At 37.8% G+C, this 20276-nt stretch overlaps 1 protein-coding gene across 4 annotated transcripts in view; it reads left to right on the forward strand.

Annotated features, from left to right (window-relative positions):
- Positions 1-20276, forward strand: part of enox2 (ecto-NOX disulfide-thiol exchanger 2) — a gene marked incomplete in the record, with an annotated part of 191191 nt that overhangs the window by 45022 nt on the left and 125893 nt on the right. The window contains 2 exon segments of one of the 4 annotated variants that reach the window (XM_014003730.1): positions 579-776; positions 14037-14079. Coding sequence is in view for 1 of the 3 variants with exons in the window: in XM_014003722.1 (XP_013859176.1) it covers positions 755-776 (22 nt within the window). 4 annotated transcript variants of the gene reach the window in all.

Here is a 20276-nt window from a genome sequence, read left to right on the forward strand (position 1 = left end):
CTCTTAAATAGGGCTGTCTTCAAAAGTTAATCAATTTTAGATATACATCTAATGATTAGTTTCTGAATATTTCATTAAAATATGTCTGCTAGTTCAAAAGATATTTTGCTAACAGACAAGCAAACTCAAACAGACGTGCAAAAACATTATTGCCCATGGACATAGCATTTTTATTTTTTAGCACTGGAGTGATACTAAAATGAGAATGTCTCTACTTCTCCTCCACTCGGCCACTTATTGGAGAACATCTTGAAAGCACAGCCGTTTCAAGTGTTCTCATCAACTATCTGTTGTTGGTCGCTTTTTATTCACCAGTTCACTAAAATAAAGTCGTGTGATTTGTCAGACATTCAGCTCAGGCTTTGTGAAGCGATGCTTCTTGACTGCAGCTGGAGTCGCTCAGCAGCATCATTCCTTTGCGCTTCACGGTTCGCTTCGGTTCGCTTCGGTTCGCCTCCTCCACTGCGACTGCAGCCGAACAATTCGCCGCGTGCGTCCGAGGAGAGAACTAGTCCGCGTCGCTCGCGAACGTCGAGAGAGGGCGGGCTCGGCTGCCGTAGTTAAAAAGGGGTCCCGCTTCTTCAAGCTGCTCTCTCATTGCAGTCCAGTCTGCAGAGCGGAGCGCACTGACAAGCAGGGACGAACCCAGGCTCCATTCAAGGATTTTTTTTTATTTTTATTTTATTTTTTACCTCCAACACTTCGTCCTCGGGCTACAGGACCGACAGGAATCGCACCTCGCCTTCTGTGGACAATGTTTCTCTTGCAGTACACGGGTACATCTTCTTTATTTCTCTTTTGTTAAGTTTCATCCGACTCTCGCTTGTGTTTTKGTCTGCGGCTCTAAGATGCAATTTTCTGTTGTCACGCCGACTCACGTTGCTGCAGGCTGTGTCTCCTCCTGTCAGTTACCGCAAGAGTTATGCGGCGTTTTATGACAGTCGTTTGACACAAGATCTAGCGCATATTTCCAACACCTTTTATACACTGCCTGACCAAAAAAAAAAAAAAAAAAAAAAAACGTCCACTTTGCGCGGATTCATCGGGCGGATAGCTGCTGAGACCTCAGCGTTAAAGCCGGGCTCCTCGCTCCAGTGCAGCGTTGTTTTTCTGCTCTTTTTTTATGTGGAATCCTGCTGCTTTTGATATGTGATCAAAATAAATGACTGTGTGTAAGTGCTTCTGAAGCTATAATCTATCATAACGCACGCTTTCTGATGCTGGTTAGGAAGGGAAGTTTTCCAGAAAAGATCATATTTTCACACACTGCTCGCTCGGGCTTGTGACAGGCTGCATTTGGATAAAAAATTAAAAAGGATAAGGCCTGTGGATGTTGCAGAGATGGCAATGTTTTCATCCTTAGATGCAAGTTTTTTTATATATATATATTTGCTGCGACGTCCAACTATTAGCATTTCCGTGCCATTTATTCCCGAATGGCCATAAGCAGCTCAGTTTTTAAATGGGACATTTTCTCTGGACTCACAGGATCTAATTAAGCGAGGACGATGCTTTTGAACTCTGCCATTAACCTGCTTACTTAGCTTTATTCTGGCGCTCTGTTCTCCAGCTTCTTGTGTTTTATAGTCATGGCAGATTTACCTCAGATGTTCCACAGCTTTATTTTGCTTCTCTCTCACTCCCTCTTTAATTTATTTACTGAGTTGGTCTTCATGTGTTCACGCATAATTGCAGTTTTCCTTAAGCGTGTAAAAGCAATGACTTGTCAAAGATAAGTCAAATGTTAATTTGCATTGTTTTCCCCAGAGTATAGGATTAGCACCTCCACCCTCATGTTTTCTTACTGCCTTTCTAAACAAGATATATAGTTTTTATATGTCAGGAAAAAAAAGCAACAAAGCTGAATGAAAATCTATATGAAGTTGGTTTGACTTTCTTATTGCTCACAATCTTCTCTGTTCCAGTGCTGCTGTTTTTCCTGTGGTCCAGTGGTTGAAAATGTGTCTTTTCCTCTCTGTTTTGTCTGCGTCTCCTTTCTCTTTTGCGAGTTGTTAATCTTGCACAGACTGAGATCAGTTTCCATCTCCTCCCTTCCAGAGGCACAAACATGCTTTGAATCAAATTGAGTGAGTGAAGGTCGAGTGGCTCCCCATGACCACTGGGAGAGAGAAGGTCCATCAGGTGTTGTGACAGCAATTTAACTCCATTCTGCTCTCTGATCAACAGGCAGAGCATCTTTTAGATTTTAATGATGTGCGGGGTAAGAGAGCCACTTTTGCTGAGATCTGTCAGAGAGACAAGATTTAAAGGTTTTACATAGAGGGCTTGAGAACAAGAAGAAGCTTAGTGTTTTCTTTTTTTCAGCCCCTTTTGACATAGGATGCTGGCGCTGCAGAACAAATTAAGACAGAATTCAGAGCTCCACTTTATAATACCCAGAGATTTGGAAACTTTGGGAACTCTCAAATTTTAATTGGTCGCTGCATGACTGTTWGAGGTTACTAACCAGGATTTTTACAGCAGAGGCGGTTGGAAAAATTGGAGTATGACTTGGATAAAAGGGGGAGAAAAAAAAAGAAGAATATGACTCAAATTATTTTGTTCAATATCAGAAATCCAGCTTTAAATAGGCAGGGATGCATTATCATGAGTTTTATTTGCACAATACACACTTTTCTACATTTAAAAAGCCTGAATCAAAAACCTGACAGCCTGTCATAAATCCTAATGCCAAAAAACAAAAAAAAAAAAAAACAGAATCCAAACCTGCTACGTATGTTAATTGAGCACGTTGTCGTAATGAACACAGAAACTCTATTTTTGGATAACAATAAAAGGATAGTGCTTATTAAATTGGTCAGAGCTGAAAGTGTTGCACGCTGGCTAGAAGTGGTTATTTATATTACTTATTAGTTTCCTGGAGCTGGACAAGTAAACGTGCCAACTGAATGCAGACCAGCAGGATTTATTCATTTTCATGTCACAAAGAAAAGCTATTTACTGCCTCTGCCTGCCCATCACTACCTSGCTCTGTTGTTGTCACCTGACAGCACAAAGCTTCGCTGACAGACAGGTACGGAGCTCTTTAGACTACTTATGAGGCAAGTTTTTTTCACTCACAATTCTTCTGTCAACTTGTAAAACACTGCGGCCGTGCATCGATCGCTGTCTGTTGTTAGTTAAACCAGGATAACTGCAGTGAGGCAGCTCACACAAGCCGGAGATGTGACAAATCTGAAACTTAGTTTGTGGAGGCACCATAATCTCCATTGTTTGCGTGTGCATGGATTTTTATTTATTTATTTTCTAGATTTTGGCTCAAAACTCGTTGACTCATTTGTAACAGCTTAAGTATTTTTATCAAGCTGAAACCAGTCCATTTCTTCAGTTCAGTCCACACTGTGTGTAACTATTCAGGTTTTGTTGAAATTAGAAGTTGCCCTCAGATAGTAGGACGGGTAGTCACTTTTGAATATTCAAAGTTTTAGTAAAATAGATGAATTCTTAGAATTAACTTGACTGTCATGGCTCACTTACCCTGGCACTTACTACGCAAAGTTGTTTCCTAGCCATGTTCTTCCATTTGGGGTGCTATTTTTGATCGAACACCTACCGCCCACCCCTCTTCCCGAAAAAACAGAGGGTGGAAAAAAAAAACTAGGGTTCATTCCTGTTGCAGTTCCACCGCCGTAGTTTATTTATAAAGAATTCTAAACTCAAAAATAAGGTTGTAAGTGATCTTAGTTTTACTGTCAGAATACAGAGATTCAGCTCCACATTGAAACTATAGGATTAGAAGATTCCTGGGTAACAGAATTAGTACTACAACATGCCTCTGTATTGAGCCTCTGTRTTCTCAGAGGGGTTTTCAGCTGCAGAACTTATAAGTTAAGTAAACATTAATTCAGTTGTGTATACGTGGTCATTTTTCAACAAAAACGGGCAACACTCCCAAATGTCCTGAATTGGGAAAGGGATGTTTACCATTGTGGTGCATCACCTTTGCTTTTTTTGTACTTTAATTGTTGAAGAACTGAYGATACTCATCGTAGCTGTTTTACAAGTGACATCAGTGTTTATTCCTCCTGAATATTAGAGCTTTATTTCTTACAACAGCCAGCAGTTGTTTCCTAATAAGCTATAATTCATATATCTTTTGAAAGGGGGGGGGGGGTGTATTTTTCAGGCACTTTGTTCAATTTTACACAACGATCAAGTAACTGTTACCTTCAGTTTTTATGAAAATGCCGTATATATCAAAAAGAAATTTGACTTTGCAATATAGTCGTATCTAAATGCTTTGAAATTGSCATGTCTCTTTTAGAACCTCCTACCGTTTCAGACACTCCCACTTCAGCACATCTTCACATCAGTGCTTCATGTTGTTTTTTACAGCATTTCATAGGATTGTTGTATTTTGTTGTTAAAAAAAAAAAGAAGCAATATTATATAATATCAGTTTTGGAAAATTACAACTCAAGAGACAGATGAACCTTACCTACCAAAGTGAGTACAGAGGCTCTTAAAAGATGTTTCAGCGTGGTATTATCTCTCCCAGTCATCCTCTCATATGTCTATATTAAGATACTTTTTGCAAAATAAAAAAAACCTAAATTTATAAATTATCATTATAAAACTATGTTTTGCAATTAAATCATGAACATCCTCTGTTTTTAAGACATGGTTTGCTAGTCTGGTGGAGCTGTGTGGTAGAGGAGCAGGGTAGGGTTGTTTGGTGGGTTGGGAGCTCAGCTGGGGACTGAGGTCCAGGGTGGAGCTTTGTGTAAATATTGTACGTGGTGCTTTTAACCAGTAAGTGTTTAGGCACCGCCAATGGGCTGCCACAGGAGATTCAAGGATTTCTCAAACATGCATGAATGAGTCAAAGTAACACTTTGGGTATATACTATAGGATGAGGGAATTACATTATAACATGATATAAAGCTCTAAAAAGTTGATTCCCCCCTTTAATAGGAGACTAATTTGCACTGCACACAGGTCAGTTAGGCACATATACTTAAAAATTAGTGCTCTATGAAGTTTTTCATTGTTTTGATAAAATAATGACCTTTTGCTAAAATACATTGCCTCGATTGCAGCATGTCTTTTTTTTTTTTTTACTTTATTATGACTCCCACACGTGAAGCGTAAGCGGGAGTCATGTTGTTTTCGTACTGTTTTTTTTTTTTTTCCAGTGATTTTTGGTCAACTGTAGCACAAAAACGGCTGCACCGATCAACATGAAATTTGGCAGGGCTGTAGTTGAGTCTGACCTACACTGCACCAGCCAACGGTTTTACAATTTACCCCATATTTGAGGAGGGGGCTCCTTTCAAAGAGGGGGTGTCTGGACATGCAAAAATGCTTATAACTCAGAAACTGTTCAATATAGGAGCTTCAGATATTTTTTGTCGTTTAGCTCGGATGAAGCTCTATCCATCAGCCCACCAATCAGTGCCCACCCCCCCGACCCCCAATTTATCTGAAAAAGGGGTATCTGGACATACAAAAATGGTAGTTACTCAAAAACTATTAAACATAGGAGCTTCAGATTTTTTATTTTTTTATTTTTTGTTGTTGTTTAGCTCTGACGAGGGGTTATCCATCCGGTCAACCAATCCCCCCACCCAAAATAAATAAATAAATAAAGAACCTCCCCCCAAAACCACTACAATTTTGGGATGCACATAGTAACATGACATTTATTGTGAATAAAGACTTTGAGTTCCGGTGCATTTGTGTGTGCGGGGGTCATTATGTTACCACTATGCGGTATCTAGTTTGTATCTTCAAACATAAAGAAGTTCCCTTATGTTGTAGATACTAATGGACCCTTATACCATCACCTAAGCTGRCCTACGGAGCCTCCACTCATAGCAAACATGTGTCATGTAGACCCTGACTTCCTGCCCCCATCCCCCCATGAAGTCATTTGGCCTAGAACACAAGTCGGCTTTCATCCTGYCCGTTTTACTTGGACCTATAGAACTTGGCAGCGTTTCTTCTCAGAGTTGATTTATGGCTTCCTYCTTGTTTAACACAGTTTCATGTTACTCTACAGTGGTGCAATGTAGTTAGTGACAATGTTTTTTTTYCTTCTTCTCTCAAGCCCATGTGGTTCTATTGATCCAAGTGGCATGACAGTTTCTCATGTAGTTTCACCTAACGGCTCAAAGGTCACACACAGCCAACAGTGRCTTTTCCCACTGAGGTTTTCTCTGAGTGCCTCAGTCTTTTCACAGTTATGCACTGTAAATGTTGAAAATTGTAAGAAGTATGCTAATTWGCTTATCAGAACTTTTTTTTAACTGATGGATTTTCGACAGTTTTCAGCAAAATGTAGGGACCACGACCAAGCTTTTTTTGTAAACCGTAAGCTTTTTGCAGATGGTTCTTTTAAAATTAGTTTTGACACCTTCACTCATTACCAGATAACATACCAGAWAACATACTGACTGTAGACACTGTTAATCATCGTCTTTATACTTGTGTGTGTGTCAAAAGTTAGTAAAAACAAACTAATTACAGATTTAAGTGCTTTTGCATTCTCTTCAACTTCACAGCTTGAAATATGGTTTGTAAAAGTGTTAGTTTTGTTTCTTCTCTAACAAATGAAATTAGGATGAATCTGTTTCCAATGTTTTGGTGGGGGTGTTTCCTGTTGGGGCTTTTTAAATAACTGAATGTTACAGCAGGGGATTTTGACAYGTCTTGTAATAAATCAGACAGAAAATGTCTTACATTCAAAATTTGCTGAATCAACTCTAAAACACCTGAATCTGAATTATTTCAATCACAAAAATGTCAGCGTAATTACTAATGTCTATGCTCCTCAATGCCACTTCATACAAAACTCCTTACTGCTCTTGTCAAGTCATGACATGTAATGAGATCAATCCAGTGCACCATCTGTTGTATTGATGTTTCAGACTATTGGTGTGATAACTAAATAGTTTAGCTGCTTCACCGCTGGCACCATACATCTGTAAGAGCATAATGAAGGGTGATGATTGTTGCTAAACCCCGTGCCTAATGCTCATTTTGTATGTGCACTCTAAAAATTCAATTTAACTTCAGTTTCCAGTTTTCGAACAGGAATAGCATTCTTAACGGGGTGCTAGAATCTGTTCAGGGTAAAGAAATCTATGTAAGTTGGTGTAGAAGATCCCTGGGAGCAGCAGCACTTGAACCTGCCATCTGCTATAGAGTCTCTAAGAGACCTAAGCTGCCTTAAGGCAACCGACTCTGGGGCTCCAACCATATATATCACTGAGAGAGCTCTTCATTTCTAATCACTTTCATAAGTCACCACACAGAAAACCTTGAAATTGGAGGTAAGGACTTTGCAAAGTAAGTTTCAGTTACACGAAAGATGAAGTGAGCCATTTAGCCCTATTCTGCATTTGCTTTATAGGAGCGCGTGTGTGAGAATGGATTGTGGCTGCGTTTCTGCTGCGTTAAACCCAGCTGACAGTCCCTTTGAGCTGTGGGGTGGGGGGGCACAGACAGTTTCAAGAAGCTGGATTACGCTGATCACCAAAGAGTTGCTGTGCAAGTTTCTACATTTTCACAACTTCTCTCAAAAACATAATTATTACTTCAGTTATTCATAGTAGCATTGTGTAGTTTTGTTATTTTGTGAGTCTAAATGTGATTGTATTAGTGATTCTATCTTACTTTTAAATGATAGTTCAGGCCAGGAATTTACAAAAAGTTTAGCTTTTGACCCCAAAATAAAAATGTGAGAGACTTTGTACAACTTCAAAACTTCTTCTCTGACTGTCTGATCTCACTGATGCTTGTTCTTTAATGCACTGTCAATATCAATATTTTCTYACCAATGGTTGTAAGCTTCAGAAGGCAACTTTATGAATTGCATTTATTTAATGTTAATACAATGAATGCAAATTAAAAATGTGATGCAGTTTTATTGTTTATGCTCAGTCTTATTTGTTTCAGAAACTAGTGCTGAAGGAACCTGTGCAAGCAAGAGCTCTATTTTGCCTGTCAACCGTTTGCATTTGGTGGAAGCGTCTCACTTGTGCTTAAAAAATTGTGCTTACGCATGTGTTTTTGGAGTGAAATACAGGTGCAGCTGTCACTAAAATGTGCAGGACTCATGCTAGTTCCTCCCCTGAGACGTCCCACTTCAGTGCATTTCACCATACAGGAGGGCAATCCTGGTTGAAACAGTCACAAAAATATTGCGCTTGTCTGGTAACAAGGCAGTCTTTAGAGACTGAGTTTTTTTTGTTGTTGTTGTTGTTTTTCATTGCTATTTTTCTCTCCTTATCCAACAGTTGCAAGTGAGACACTTTAAAGGAGCAAAATATGTGGTATGATGGATCACCAGAGGAGTGTAGGACAATACGACTGTAGATCTTTAAAGTTACCTCTGTCCATTTCTGCTTTAGAGATTGTTTGTTTATTGTATTTTTGTTGTTGTCGTAGCATTGGATGATAAATTGAGTCATTAAATCTGCTCTGTGCTGTAGCTGCGTTTTTATAGGAATTTACCTCTTTAAATAAACAGTGAGAATGGGCTATTGATAAACAGTGAATTTATTTTTGACTAACTGCAAACTATTACAAGAAATTTTATGATGTTTTATTGCCTTTTTATTGTTATCCTATATATACAAGGCATTTTAGAGTTGACTCTTTAGGCCCATGTTGTTGCACACGTTGATATGTTGAACGTCCTTTCCCCTATACCTGAGAGCTTGGTTCAGTGGTTTGAATTAGACAAGAGGAGTGTACAGAGATTGCCTGGAAAGCAGCCATCACTCTACTGTAATCGAGACCGAGATCCCAGCTTTATATGGCTCTTACACTGGGAAGAAGGAATGGCTTCAGGGAGAATGGAGCTTCAAAACAAAATTGTACAAAAATGGATGGACAAAATGTAACCAAGAATGCATTATTAACACGGTAGTATGGGTTCTCTGTATTCTGCCTGTCTTCTGAAGGCATTTTGCTATTCAGTGAAAGTCCAAAGGAATACAGAGGCTGCTTTCATGGGTTAGTTGGTAGAGCAGTTCTGCTGGGCTAATAACTTCACATTCTAGATCTTTACATGATAACTCAGCTTTCAGTGAAAGGGATGTTGCAAGACTATGGTAAACCCAGGAATTTTCCATTTGCGAGACTTTTTTTTTTTTGTGGCGACTTTTCATGTTTTCTGGGGCATTTCTTTCCATTTAGCATCAACAAACTTACAGTTTCTTACTGTGGAGATCGTTTTCATAGCTGTGAAAAAAAATGTCTGAAATGTCAGCAGAACCACTCTGAAAGGTTTGGTGTTTGAGCTCAAAGGAAGCCCTGTACTTGTATGTATACAGCAMTGAGCCTGGGCTGGAGTCAGATCCCCACTGCTGGATAAATGCAGGCTTTTTATGCTTTCAGCATATCTTAGTGGCCAGTAGTGGGTCTGTAGCCTCATTTTCAACCTTTTTTAGAGGAATGAGAGGTCAGCATTTAGAGGAGGATGATACAACCCTGGTGTAACATTTTCAACAGGGAATGGTGTGTAGCTTCTTGCCGGGTTACTTAAATTATAGCTCTGTCTATTTTGAAACTCTGGAATGCAGCATGAGGTCAGCTTTTGGATGAACTGAGGAGCTCTTTTTRTGACATGATAGCAGCAATTAAATTGATGACATTCACATGGGTGACTTGAAGTTTAGYCATAATTTTGACTTTCATGCTTTTTACTGTTTTTGGATGAATTTAAGGTTTGTGCATCTCTCTGAGGACTTGGAGAACTATATGATAAATATCAATAAATGGTCTTGATGAACAACTCATCCTGACGTAGCTCATTCAGCCTAGCCAATCAGTTTTCCTGCAGGCCTCACTTGTTTCACTCCTAAATGCCATTTGTAATTCAAAGCTTATTGCTCCTCAAGTAGAGATGCATCAAATACGCTTCTCAACAGATTCTGATATAACTTCACAAATCTATTTGTAMGATCAGGACACGTTTGTTTGTTTAACTTTGTCATTTTATTTACAGACATCGTTCACTGGCTACCTTGTTACATTTGAAATAAGGGCAACAATTTATTGGGGAAATAATGGTGCAACATTTGTTTCTTGAATAGATAGTGTAACATTTTGGGCTTTGGTCTAGTTTCCAAATGATTTTTGAAATGTGAACCACCCTCTTCCACTTTTTATGGAATCTAATCATTTAGTACATTATGTATTTTGTTAACTTTAAAAACAAGCCATCCTTCACATTCATTTGCACTTGTTTTGGAAACTGCCAGCAGTTGTCATGGCTGGGGCTCAAATTACGCTCAGGCAGGGTCTGTCACATCTCTCAACACAACATGTAGTTTATACATTTGAGATAAAAATTTTCGTGAGTAAAAAAAAAAACAATCAAAAGGGAAAATGTCAGAGAAATTCATACTGTTATAATGACATGTACTGTATACTGTATGTAGGCTTGGCATTGGGAAGAATTTGGTGACATGATACACATGACACAGGAGCCTCTATGATATATTGCAATACTGTAAGCAAAGTGATATGTTGCCATTAAATAACTAATTTTAAAGAAAACACAATTCATTACATGTATAACATCTGATAAATTCAGTTTATTTAATGCAATCAGAAGAACACTGAACAGCAGTGGAAACGACAATTRTATTTCACATTTCTTCTTACAACATCAAAACGGCTGACTGACTGCAGCCAACTCGCAGTCAGAGCCTAAAATACAACCCAAAAATGAACCATTGACATAAATGTTTACATTTTAAACCTTGATTTAAAATTATCACTGTGCTTTTGAGAATTGATACAGTATCAGAAAATCAAATATGTCAGTGCTTTAGGGTTTCAATATTTTCTTACCCCTAATATGCAGTATTCTCTTTTATGTTAAATAGTGAACTAAAATGGGAGGTACAAGCACTCAATATTTAACATTTTTTGCCAATAAAACTATTCAGTTTCTTTTTCTTTCTTTTTTTTTTTGCAAATTTTAAACAAAACATAAAGATTATTCTGAACTTTATAAAATGGTGCACTCGGAAGAACTTAGTCCAAAAGTTTAATTAGTTCAATTACATTACATTAATTACATTACACTTTACATTGTTTGTAAACCTATCTGCATACTTTACTCAACWAATCTGAGTTTAAACACTTATCAGTACATCAAAATTGTCAGATTTCTTGATCCCAAACAGCTTTTCCATGGATGTTGTCATTGTTTACCTATTTTCAGTAACTTCATCTGTTTTCTTAGGGTAAATTAACACTTTCAAAGCAGTTCACAAATGTTTCTTTCTTTTTTTTTACTAATTTAGGGAAATGTTAATCATTCGTATTAGTGCTGGGCAGTATGACCAAAATTTTATATCACGTATTTTCAACATTTACACCAGTTTCATGGTATATCATGGTATTTTTCTTTTCATCACAGGTCAGCTGATAATAAAATGCAGAAACACTGCTTATTAACTTTTTTCTTTTAATGTACCTCTGTCTGTGTCGCTGTTTCCCTCCTCTATATGTCTTTTCTTTGACTGGTGGTTGGAGACAGTAGTCACACATTTTGGTCCAGGCGTGAAGGAGGAGGGTTAAGAAAAGATTATGATCGGTTCTATTGTTTTATGTTATTTAATAAAACTTATCTGCACGACTCACCTTGCACACCAGTTAATTCCAATTCCAAACTACTTCCCCCGGACTTTTCACAATAGAAGCACGTTAAGTCTCCATCAGCATAACGTCTCATATTATCTAACCACGCGTTAAATCTAACCATGCACATCACTGAAGATATGTTTACTACATTCAGCGATGGCGAAAACTGGATGTTTTTTTAACATCAGTCAATATAAGCAGCGGAATTGCCACCTGCCGCTGCAACAAGCTGCTCCAACAATAACATTAGCATGCTAACGCACATAGCGGTGCTGCGAGGAAAAGTGTCCACCGGGAAACAGTTCACTGGCGGCCACGACGAAACGTTCCACATGTGTTCAGGCTATTTAAATCACTATGTCCAGTATTCAGAAAATTCATATAACAAATATAAAAACCAGTATTCGGTACAAAATGGTATACTGCCCAGCACTAATTCGTATTGGTAAAGAATTGTGTGGATTTTATTTTCTTTGATTTTTTTATCTATCTCCATGACAATGCAGTAAGTACAGTACTGACACTTTATGTCAAAACCCTCTTTTTTTAAACACACACACACACACACACACACACACACAAAAAAAAAACCTAATGAAGTCTCTTCTGCCACCAATAGCCCATCCACTGTCTTGTAGAACTATATACAACAATGGTCATTTAAATGATCAGTACTAGAATGTGAGTGTCATTCACAGTGGAGGCAGTGGCCTTAAGGACATATGCTGACAACAGCTGACTGAACGTTATGGAACTGAACACAGCCATTACAGACAGGGCCATAATTGGATTCACAAATCAGCCAAGACTCCAGGTTTATAGTGGCACTGGCCTTTATGGGTCATATTTCAGAGGCTGCTGGGCAGTTCATTATTGGAGGCTTGGTGCGAACAAAAACCTACTGAATGTAAGTGAAGCCCATCATCTTCCATTTTCTTTTACAAAAAAAAAGTCATTCTAGAAATATTTTCCCCCCATGACATACAGTGAAATATTTTATCTGATGTGTGGATTTATTTTTTCTTTGCTCAAAATTGACATTTTCACTCATGTGACCTTGAGTTCTTGTGACCATTTTCTTTTAGATTACCCCTTTTACCCTTTCTGCACGAGATGTGAAACCCACTTCTTTTAAAGCACTCTTCTGTACTTATCTATTATTTATTGTTTGGTTGTTGCCTCCCATGTTGACAAATAAAATCCTGTGTAACACAGAGGTTGATGATAAAGGATGTGTATGCTTGTGAGACTGGGTGGGAGGAATAGCTAAGGAGAGTCTTTTCRCAGCCTTCCCCTTGGCAAGCTGAAACACAATGCAGGCTCTCGGTTATGCTTTCAGTGCTTGTCCCAACAGCAGTCAGAGAGGTGGATCGATATGAAGATTAATTATTGTGTCCAAGTTGAGGGCTGCACCCACAACGTGCATTTTTCTGGCCTCTAGTGAGAGCCCAAATGCTTGGGAGTGTTGAGCTTTAGCTTGTTAGTGTGGTCTCTGGACCGAAGCAGCCCTGGGAGTAAATTGGACTGGGCTCCCGAGGTAACGCAGTAGGGCTGAGTGCAGCTCAACTTATGACTGCTAACAGACCAACCAAAGGTCCCGAGGCATTCTCTWAGCCTAATATACCCACCTGGATATTAAGTATAATGTTACATTTTCTCTGAGGTATTCGAGGTAGAGGGCATTCTGTAGACTGGGGTGGATTGATGGCTATCATCAAAACTTATCAATCTCTTCTGGAAACACTGAGACAATGCATGTACGATGAGCTCATAAATAGCCATGAATCCATATTTATAATGGAGTATAATATTTTAACCCCCATGTCTGTCTGCATGGAGATTATTTACTGTTTGTGCAGTTCATCAATGTGTGCCTGTTGAAGCACAATGATAAATAGTGTCTTGAAATGTCCAGTGTGTCATGCCGATAAATCAGCAGCATGTGTTTGGGTGTAGGCCTGAACTGCAGAGGCAGGGAAAATTGGCCAACAGCAGAATGATAAATTTCTCTGCTGAAGGCCACTAGGGAATTTTAGTTTGTTGAAGACTCGTAGAAATCATCAACAGAACTTGAATCACTCACTATCACTGGCAGATGTCGGGTGATTTTATTACTCTGCTCTGTCCATATTAGTCTCAAGTTCTTGGTTTGATCAAATAAGCTAATAATTAAGATGGGCAAAGCAACATGTGTGTCTAATTAGTTCCTGAACAGAATGTTCTACATAGTTTTATGAAAGACTTCTCTATATAAATTTGTAATTCCTCATAGATGARGTTATTGATAGAAGAATGTAGCCAAAATCATCTTTTTGTTGTCATTCACTGTAGATTGTTCTTGGGACAAAACCATTTGCCTGAAGTGATTTTTATCAAGCAATCTCTAACTATTGTATTGTTCTTCTTTCAGCTGCTCCCTTGTGCAGGGGTCACCAGAGTGAGCAAACTGGCAAGTAAGGATGTAACGATTCACTCAAGCCCTGATTCGATTTGATTTCAAGTTCACGATTACGATTATTTTAGATTTTTTTAGAACCATTTTAGAACAAGATATGATTTTTTTCTTTAACGTCAACATTTTTGTCTTTGTACCAAGCTGTAGCTGTATGTTTTAGTAACTGAATGTAAATTCAAAATAAATAAAAATGTCATCACAAATCCTTTTGTAACCAAAAGTTATCAAGTATCAAGCTGAATTGATCTTAAAGACATAACTTATACAATAACAATGAAATTGATTAATTAATTTTTATGAATTGATTCACATTTTAAGGAGTTATAATCTATAATTAATCGATTCTTGGTTAATTGTTACATCTCTACTGGCAAGGAAGGTTTAGCTATTGTTTCAGGTCGGCTGCCTTCCTAACGCAACCTGGACTTGAACCTGTACCCTATACCCTATAGGATAACAGAACTGTGGCACTGATCACCAAGTTATCAGTCTCTTGACTATGTGTCCTGCTCTTTTTACCTACAATAGGTAGTTTAAAAGCCAGCCTGAAAGTGAAAATGACTGTCATCACTGAATGTCTTTTCTTGATTGTCTGGAATTAAGAAGTTGATTTGTAGCATTAAACTTGAAAAATACAAGAATGAGTTGGGTAAAGGAAAATCTGTTATGGCTTTATACTAAATATCCATTTGATTTAACATCAGCTTAGAGGTAAAAATTTGTAAGAGCCAGAAAGCAAAGTGAGTTATAGCTTCTTATTARCTTTTGGAGTCAGTTWGATTCRAGATGGCCACAACAGCCAACTGACCTTATCAAACACACAAATGTCATGGTCTTGGTCAGTTGTACAGATATTGACCTAAACTTTGGTATAGTTGACTCGTAGCTGAGGCTCATCTCCAAAATGCACTGTGCTACTCATTCTGCAACATCTTTACTTTAAACAGTGTCTTTGAAGTTTGGAGTTGAACCTGTCTTTCTGTTAGCAAAGTATCTTAGAAACCACTTTACAAATTTTAATGAAACTTTTAACTTTTGGGATCACCTCAGTTCAAGATGGACACCTCAGCCAACTAAGTTGATTACACGAACTGACTTGGAACAGTGAGTTTTATAGATATTGAGCCAATATCTGATGTGGTAACTGAGTCATTCACAACTCAAGTTGATTGCGTTAATTAATCACATGAGATATTGTAGTGAGATCACACGTAATGCTAATTTCAAGGTTGGACCTAAATGGYTACAGTACAACTTCATTTCTCAACATAAAATGGTTTTAGATTAAAGGGCAATATCATGTAAAATCAACTTTTTTGAGTTTTATATCATGTTATAATGTTATACTCTCATAAAAAACATGCCCAAAGCCTTGCTTTGACTCATTCATGCATGTTTGAGAAATCCTGCAGCATTTTTAGGCAGCCATGCTGAGGAGCAAAACGACAGGTGGGGACCAGAAATACCTTTTGGTAACAGAAACGCCCCTGGGACGTGTCTTTAAGCCAAACTTCCTCATGGCAGAGCGCACCTCCTTCCCCACTCCCCACACACCCCGCCCATGAGCCTTCAGGCTCTCGGGTGAAAGTGAAAGTGAAACATAACTGTCTGCTGAGCTCTTAACATTAGTTCTCAATCAGTGAAGCTCTTTTCAGATTAAAAATACCTTTGAGGAAATGTATTTTCAGATGCCAAGTAAACTGCATCATGGCAGCCCCCCCCTTCCAAATGGGCGAGACAGAAGCGGAAGGAGGTTCTAAAAGAGACAGAGGCCAATTTCAAGGCRTTTAGAAGAGGAAGTGATGAAAAGATATATCTATTTTCTATTTAAACATAAGAACAGCATTTTAATACAACTAAAGGTGACATAAATACTTTATTATGGTATAGTATTTAAATGTATTTCTGAGAAACACATAATATTGGCCCTTTAAAACTTTGGCATGAAAGGTGTCAGGTGACACTCCCGCACTCCTTAAAGTAATGCTTGGCATTTAATTTCTTTCTTTTACAAATTGTTATGCTAGTGGCATAGTCACATAGAATATTTATATTGTTTTGAGACACTTGAACTAAAGTCACAAGTTTTCAGCTCAAATTCTAAACATATGAGTTACGTCAGTGTTGGCTTAAACTGAGCAATTGTGTGACAAGATGTCAGTGAATGCTTGTTTTGTAAAATATTCTCTCATAACTAACATGTGGGAGCTACACATCAGTCTCTACATCTGTTAGATTTGTAATTTTGTGCTTTCAGAATAATTGCACGGAATCCATTATGAAATTGACAAATGATTCCATTCTGTCAAGTCATTGATTTTGTAATGACTCATAGCACTCAGTCTTAATTTAGTTGTTTCATCTCAAAAACATGACACACATATGTTGTTTATTGCTGTTCTTCTTTTTGCTTTATTGTAGCTTTAAATATCTAGCTGTAAGTATGACTGGTACAAGAACTTGGTAAACAGYTAGGGTTCTTGGTTCATAAAAGGTAAACATCACTGAGCAAATGCAATAATGTGTTGCAGGCTTTTCACATATTAAATTATCAGTCTTTTCCATCTTGTGCTTGTCACATTTTTTTCTTCATTTCCACTCTCATCACCTTGACTATTAGTTAAAGCAATAATACTGTTCCCAGTTTGTTTGGTCTGATGTGTGATAGATGGACACAGTCACAGGGAACAACAGAGAAGAACATGGAAGGCTCAAAGGAAAGGAGCCAGGCTCAGGCAGATCATAGCAGCTGGGGCTATCYTGTTGCATGATCTATGGAGCTTCATTTGTTTGTGCTGTTTTGATAATTAAACAAGTGTAGGCCCACTCAGTGGACTCTGGCTGATGGCTTTGTTTCTCTCCCCTAATCTTCCCCTAAGACCAGATAATTAATGGTGGAATGGCAAAAAAGCCTGCAGTCCTTCTGTTAATTGAAGGGATTCATCTTATTTACTCAGTTTCTTTCTTTCTTTCTTTCTTTCTTTCTTTCTTTCTTTCTTTCTTTCTTTCTTTCTTTCTTTCTTTCTTTCTTTCTTTCTTTCTTTCTTNCTTTCTTTCTTTCTTTCTTTCTTTCTTTCTTTCTTTCTTTCTTTCTTTCTTTCTTTCTTTCTTTCTTTCTTTCTTTCTTTCTTTCAGCTTTGCCTTGGTATCATTTAAATTGTAAACAAAGATGTGAAGATTTGGCGTCTGTAGACATGTAGTGGCAGATGATATCGTAACAAGTTGTGACACAAAATCGGAAATKGTCCAACTAGTATTTAGCTCTTTTATGATTTTGGACTATATTATGACCAAAGAGTAACAAATTYTTGCTCAACGCTCAACTCATAACGGCTTCCACTAATTTTAAAGTTATTCTATGTAGTTTTGCATTTATTTCAATTTTAAAGGGGACATACTATGCAAAATCCACTTGTGTAGATATCTTTATATTCTTTTTGGATCACATTTTTAAATCTGTTGTTTTTTTTCTCTGTTTCTTCTTATGTTAAATTATTTACGTCAGAACTGCCAGTAAGATCTGGATTTACCAACTACAGTTTGGTCACCTTTCGTCTTTTGCTCTGGGTCAGACTCTGGCTSGAACATGTAAGGCTTGATGGAYAAGTCGTCTTTTGTTGCCATCTTTTTATTWATTTGTAAATAAAAYGGTTCTGCGAYATTACCCCCTCWATCAAACTGGAGTGAACTGCTCTGGAAGCCAGAAGGGGGCGAGGTGTGAAGYGGTTCGTTTGGKTTTAAAGGGACAGCATCAAAATGAGCTGCTTTGAAACACACCTCAGAAGCAAGGTGAAAGAGAACTTGTGTATTTACAGTAAGGAGGAAGTCAGACCAAAGCATTGCAGTTGCTCTTTMTATAAACCCCAACTGAATGATTTAAATGTGGAAAATTAAGGATTTAAAAGCATGTCTTCTTTAAACAAATCTTGTCTATTATTTTTACATCTTTAAGGATGATTGTTTCATGAGTAGTTTAACAGGTACTTTTTTTTAAACAACAGGATAAACAAGACCTTTTTATGTAAAAAAAAAAACTACACAGTAATTAAAAAGTTACATTTATTTTTTTTTTTTACCCTGGATGTAATAAAGACTCCCACCTTCATCATTTAATGTACTGCTGCTCTTGTCTAAAGATATTAAAGCATTATGTCTGCTTTCTTTCCTGGCTATTGACAAGTATTAAACTAAATGTGGCACAAGGTAGACATGTTGCCTACATGTAAACAATTCTGAGGAAATGAGAGCTATTCTCACTGTAGAAGGGTTCCTGTGAGCAATAAGCTGCTGGAGTAGTATTTTAACAAAGACCCTGTTTATATGATGCATTTTTTTTTTTTGAGTGAAACCGGAGCTTTTCAGCCGTGGTTCGGCCGTTCGTGCRTGCAACAACAAACTTGTACTATAAAACTGAAAGTTTATGAATAGAGGTTTTCAGTAGAACCCCTGCAGAGGTACGAGAAACTCCACAGGTGCGAAAGCAGCTGCAATCTAAAGTTTTTCTGCGCTAACAATTGCAATAATGCAGCAGTAGTGATGTGGGGAAAAAAAGCATTTAACTGCAAAATAGTTTATGAGGATTCATGTTAGAGAAGCTGAAGCAGGTGTTTCTCTAAAAGATGTCAAATTTGTTTTAGGAGTTGAAAAGAAAGCCCGACAGCTGCTTAAAGTTAAAGTATGAAAATGAGAGATTGTTTTGTAGTAGACTGGTTGTGTTTGTTTTTGCATGCTTACATGTGTACATGTTGACTGCTGCAGAAAGCTCCCATTAGATGTTTGAGCCTTTTTATAGAATAGCTACGGCTTAAAGTTAATACACTGAGAAACATGAGCCGTTACAAAATGCAACCTGTTTATGAATAATTTTTAATAAGAAGGGTGCTTGTTAGGTGTTACATTTAGCAGAGCGTATCATTTTTTATACTGGAGCTCAGTTACAATGATGCTATCATTATTGAGCTCAGACCTTTCAAGCATTCATTTCAAAYATGTTCCCCTTGTGTTGGTCAGTAGCCTGTGCCGACCACACAACTTGGCATATCATCTGCCAAAAACCGTTTTTAGAATTAGATTAATCACAATTGTAGTTTACATTTTTTGTAAATAGGCTGTTAAAGTATTTATGTTTTTTTAAAATCACATTAGAAGATGCAAATTCTTGATCTCCTCTTGTTCTCTGATCATGTCAGACCTCCTTAAGTCCAAAGATTAAATAGCATCTGATTATATAATTATCAAAACAAAAACTCTGAAGGGCTTCAAGCTGTATGTTTGTGGTTAGGAAATTTAGAATTATATTACATGTTTGGCTCAGAYAGTAAATCATCAAAGATTCTTCTGAAGGGCAGGAGGAGTTAACAGCRTATCAACTTTTAGATGATGAACCTGTCTTTTTACATCTTTCAGCATCCACTTTGCAYAGATGAGGTGTGATCATAGTGTTTGTCATCATTCATTAGTGATCATGCCATAACCTTCCAGGAATTCAGACAAAATGCATGGGACTGGCTTTCAAGAATCAGACAGGATTAAAGTTTAGCTGCGATGCGTCATCCAGAAATAGCACCCGTGTTKGCTGGCAGGTCTGGAACGGGGTGGGTAAGGGAAGGACTCGGTGTATTTAAAGTTCTGCCGGTGTTGGAGTTTCATCAAGATTTGTCTGCAAATTAAAAACAAATCTTCTGTGTTTAATTATTTCACAAAGCAGCAGTGGATCAGCAGATTTTTGTTTTTGTCTCCTGAAATCCTATTCCATTTTTAYGATCAAATCTTAGTAAGTTTAGAAAGGGGTCTCTGCAGTCACCAAATGAGGKTTTCATGTTTTGTGGGAGGAGTTTGACATTTTGGGGCATAATGTAAAGATGTGGTCGGATTGACTTTTTTGTGTGCGGTTTGAAGAAGCCAGCGATTTGGTTGGATGAATGCAGCTGGGCAGCTGAGGGGATGTATAACTGTCGAATTGGCCAGAAAGCGGCTATATTTTTACCATTTTCTGTTATCCTGYGCTTTTGTCTTAAAGGCACAGTGTGTAGGATTTGTTGTTTTCAGCGACATCTAGTGGTTGATTGGTTGAATCATCTACTGAAGCATTTACTCCAATTTGTTTGTTTGTAGAAATTACACAGAATTACAGTGGTTTGCAAAAGTATTCATACCCCTTGAACTTTTCCATATTTTGTCACATTACAACCACAA

Source organism: Austrofundulus limnaeus, unplaced genomic scaffold, assembly GCF_001266775.1.
Source record: "Austrofundulus limnaeus strain Quisiro unplaced genomic scaffold, Austrofundulus_limnaeus-1.0 Scaffold1, whole genome shotgun sequence".
NCBI lineage: Eukaryota > Metazoa > Chordata > Actinopteri > Cyprinodontiformes > Rivulidae > Austrofundulus > Austrofundulus limnaeus.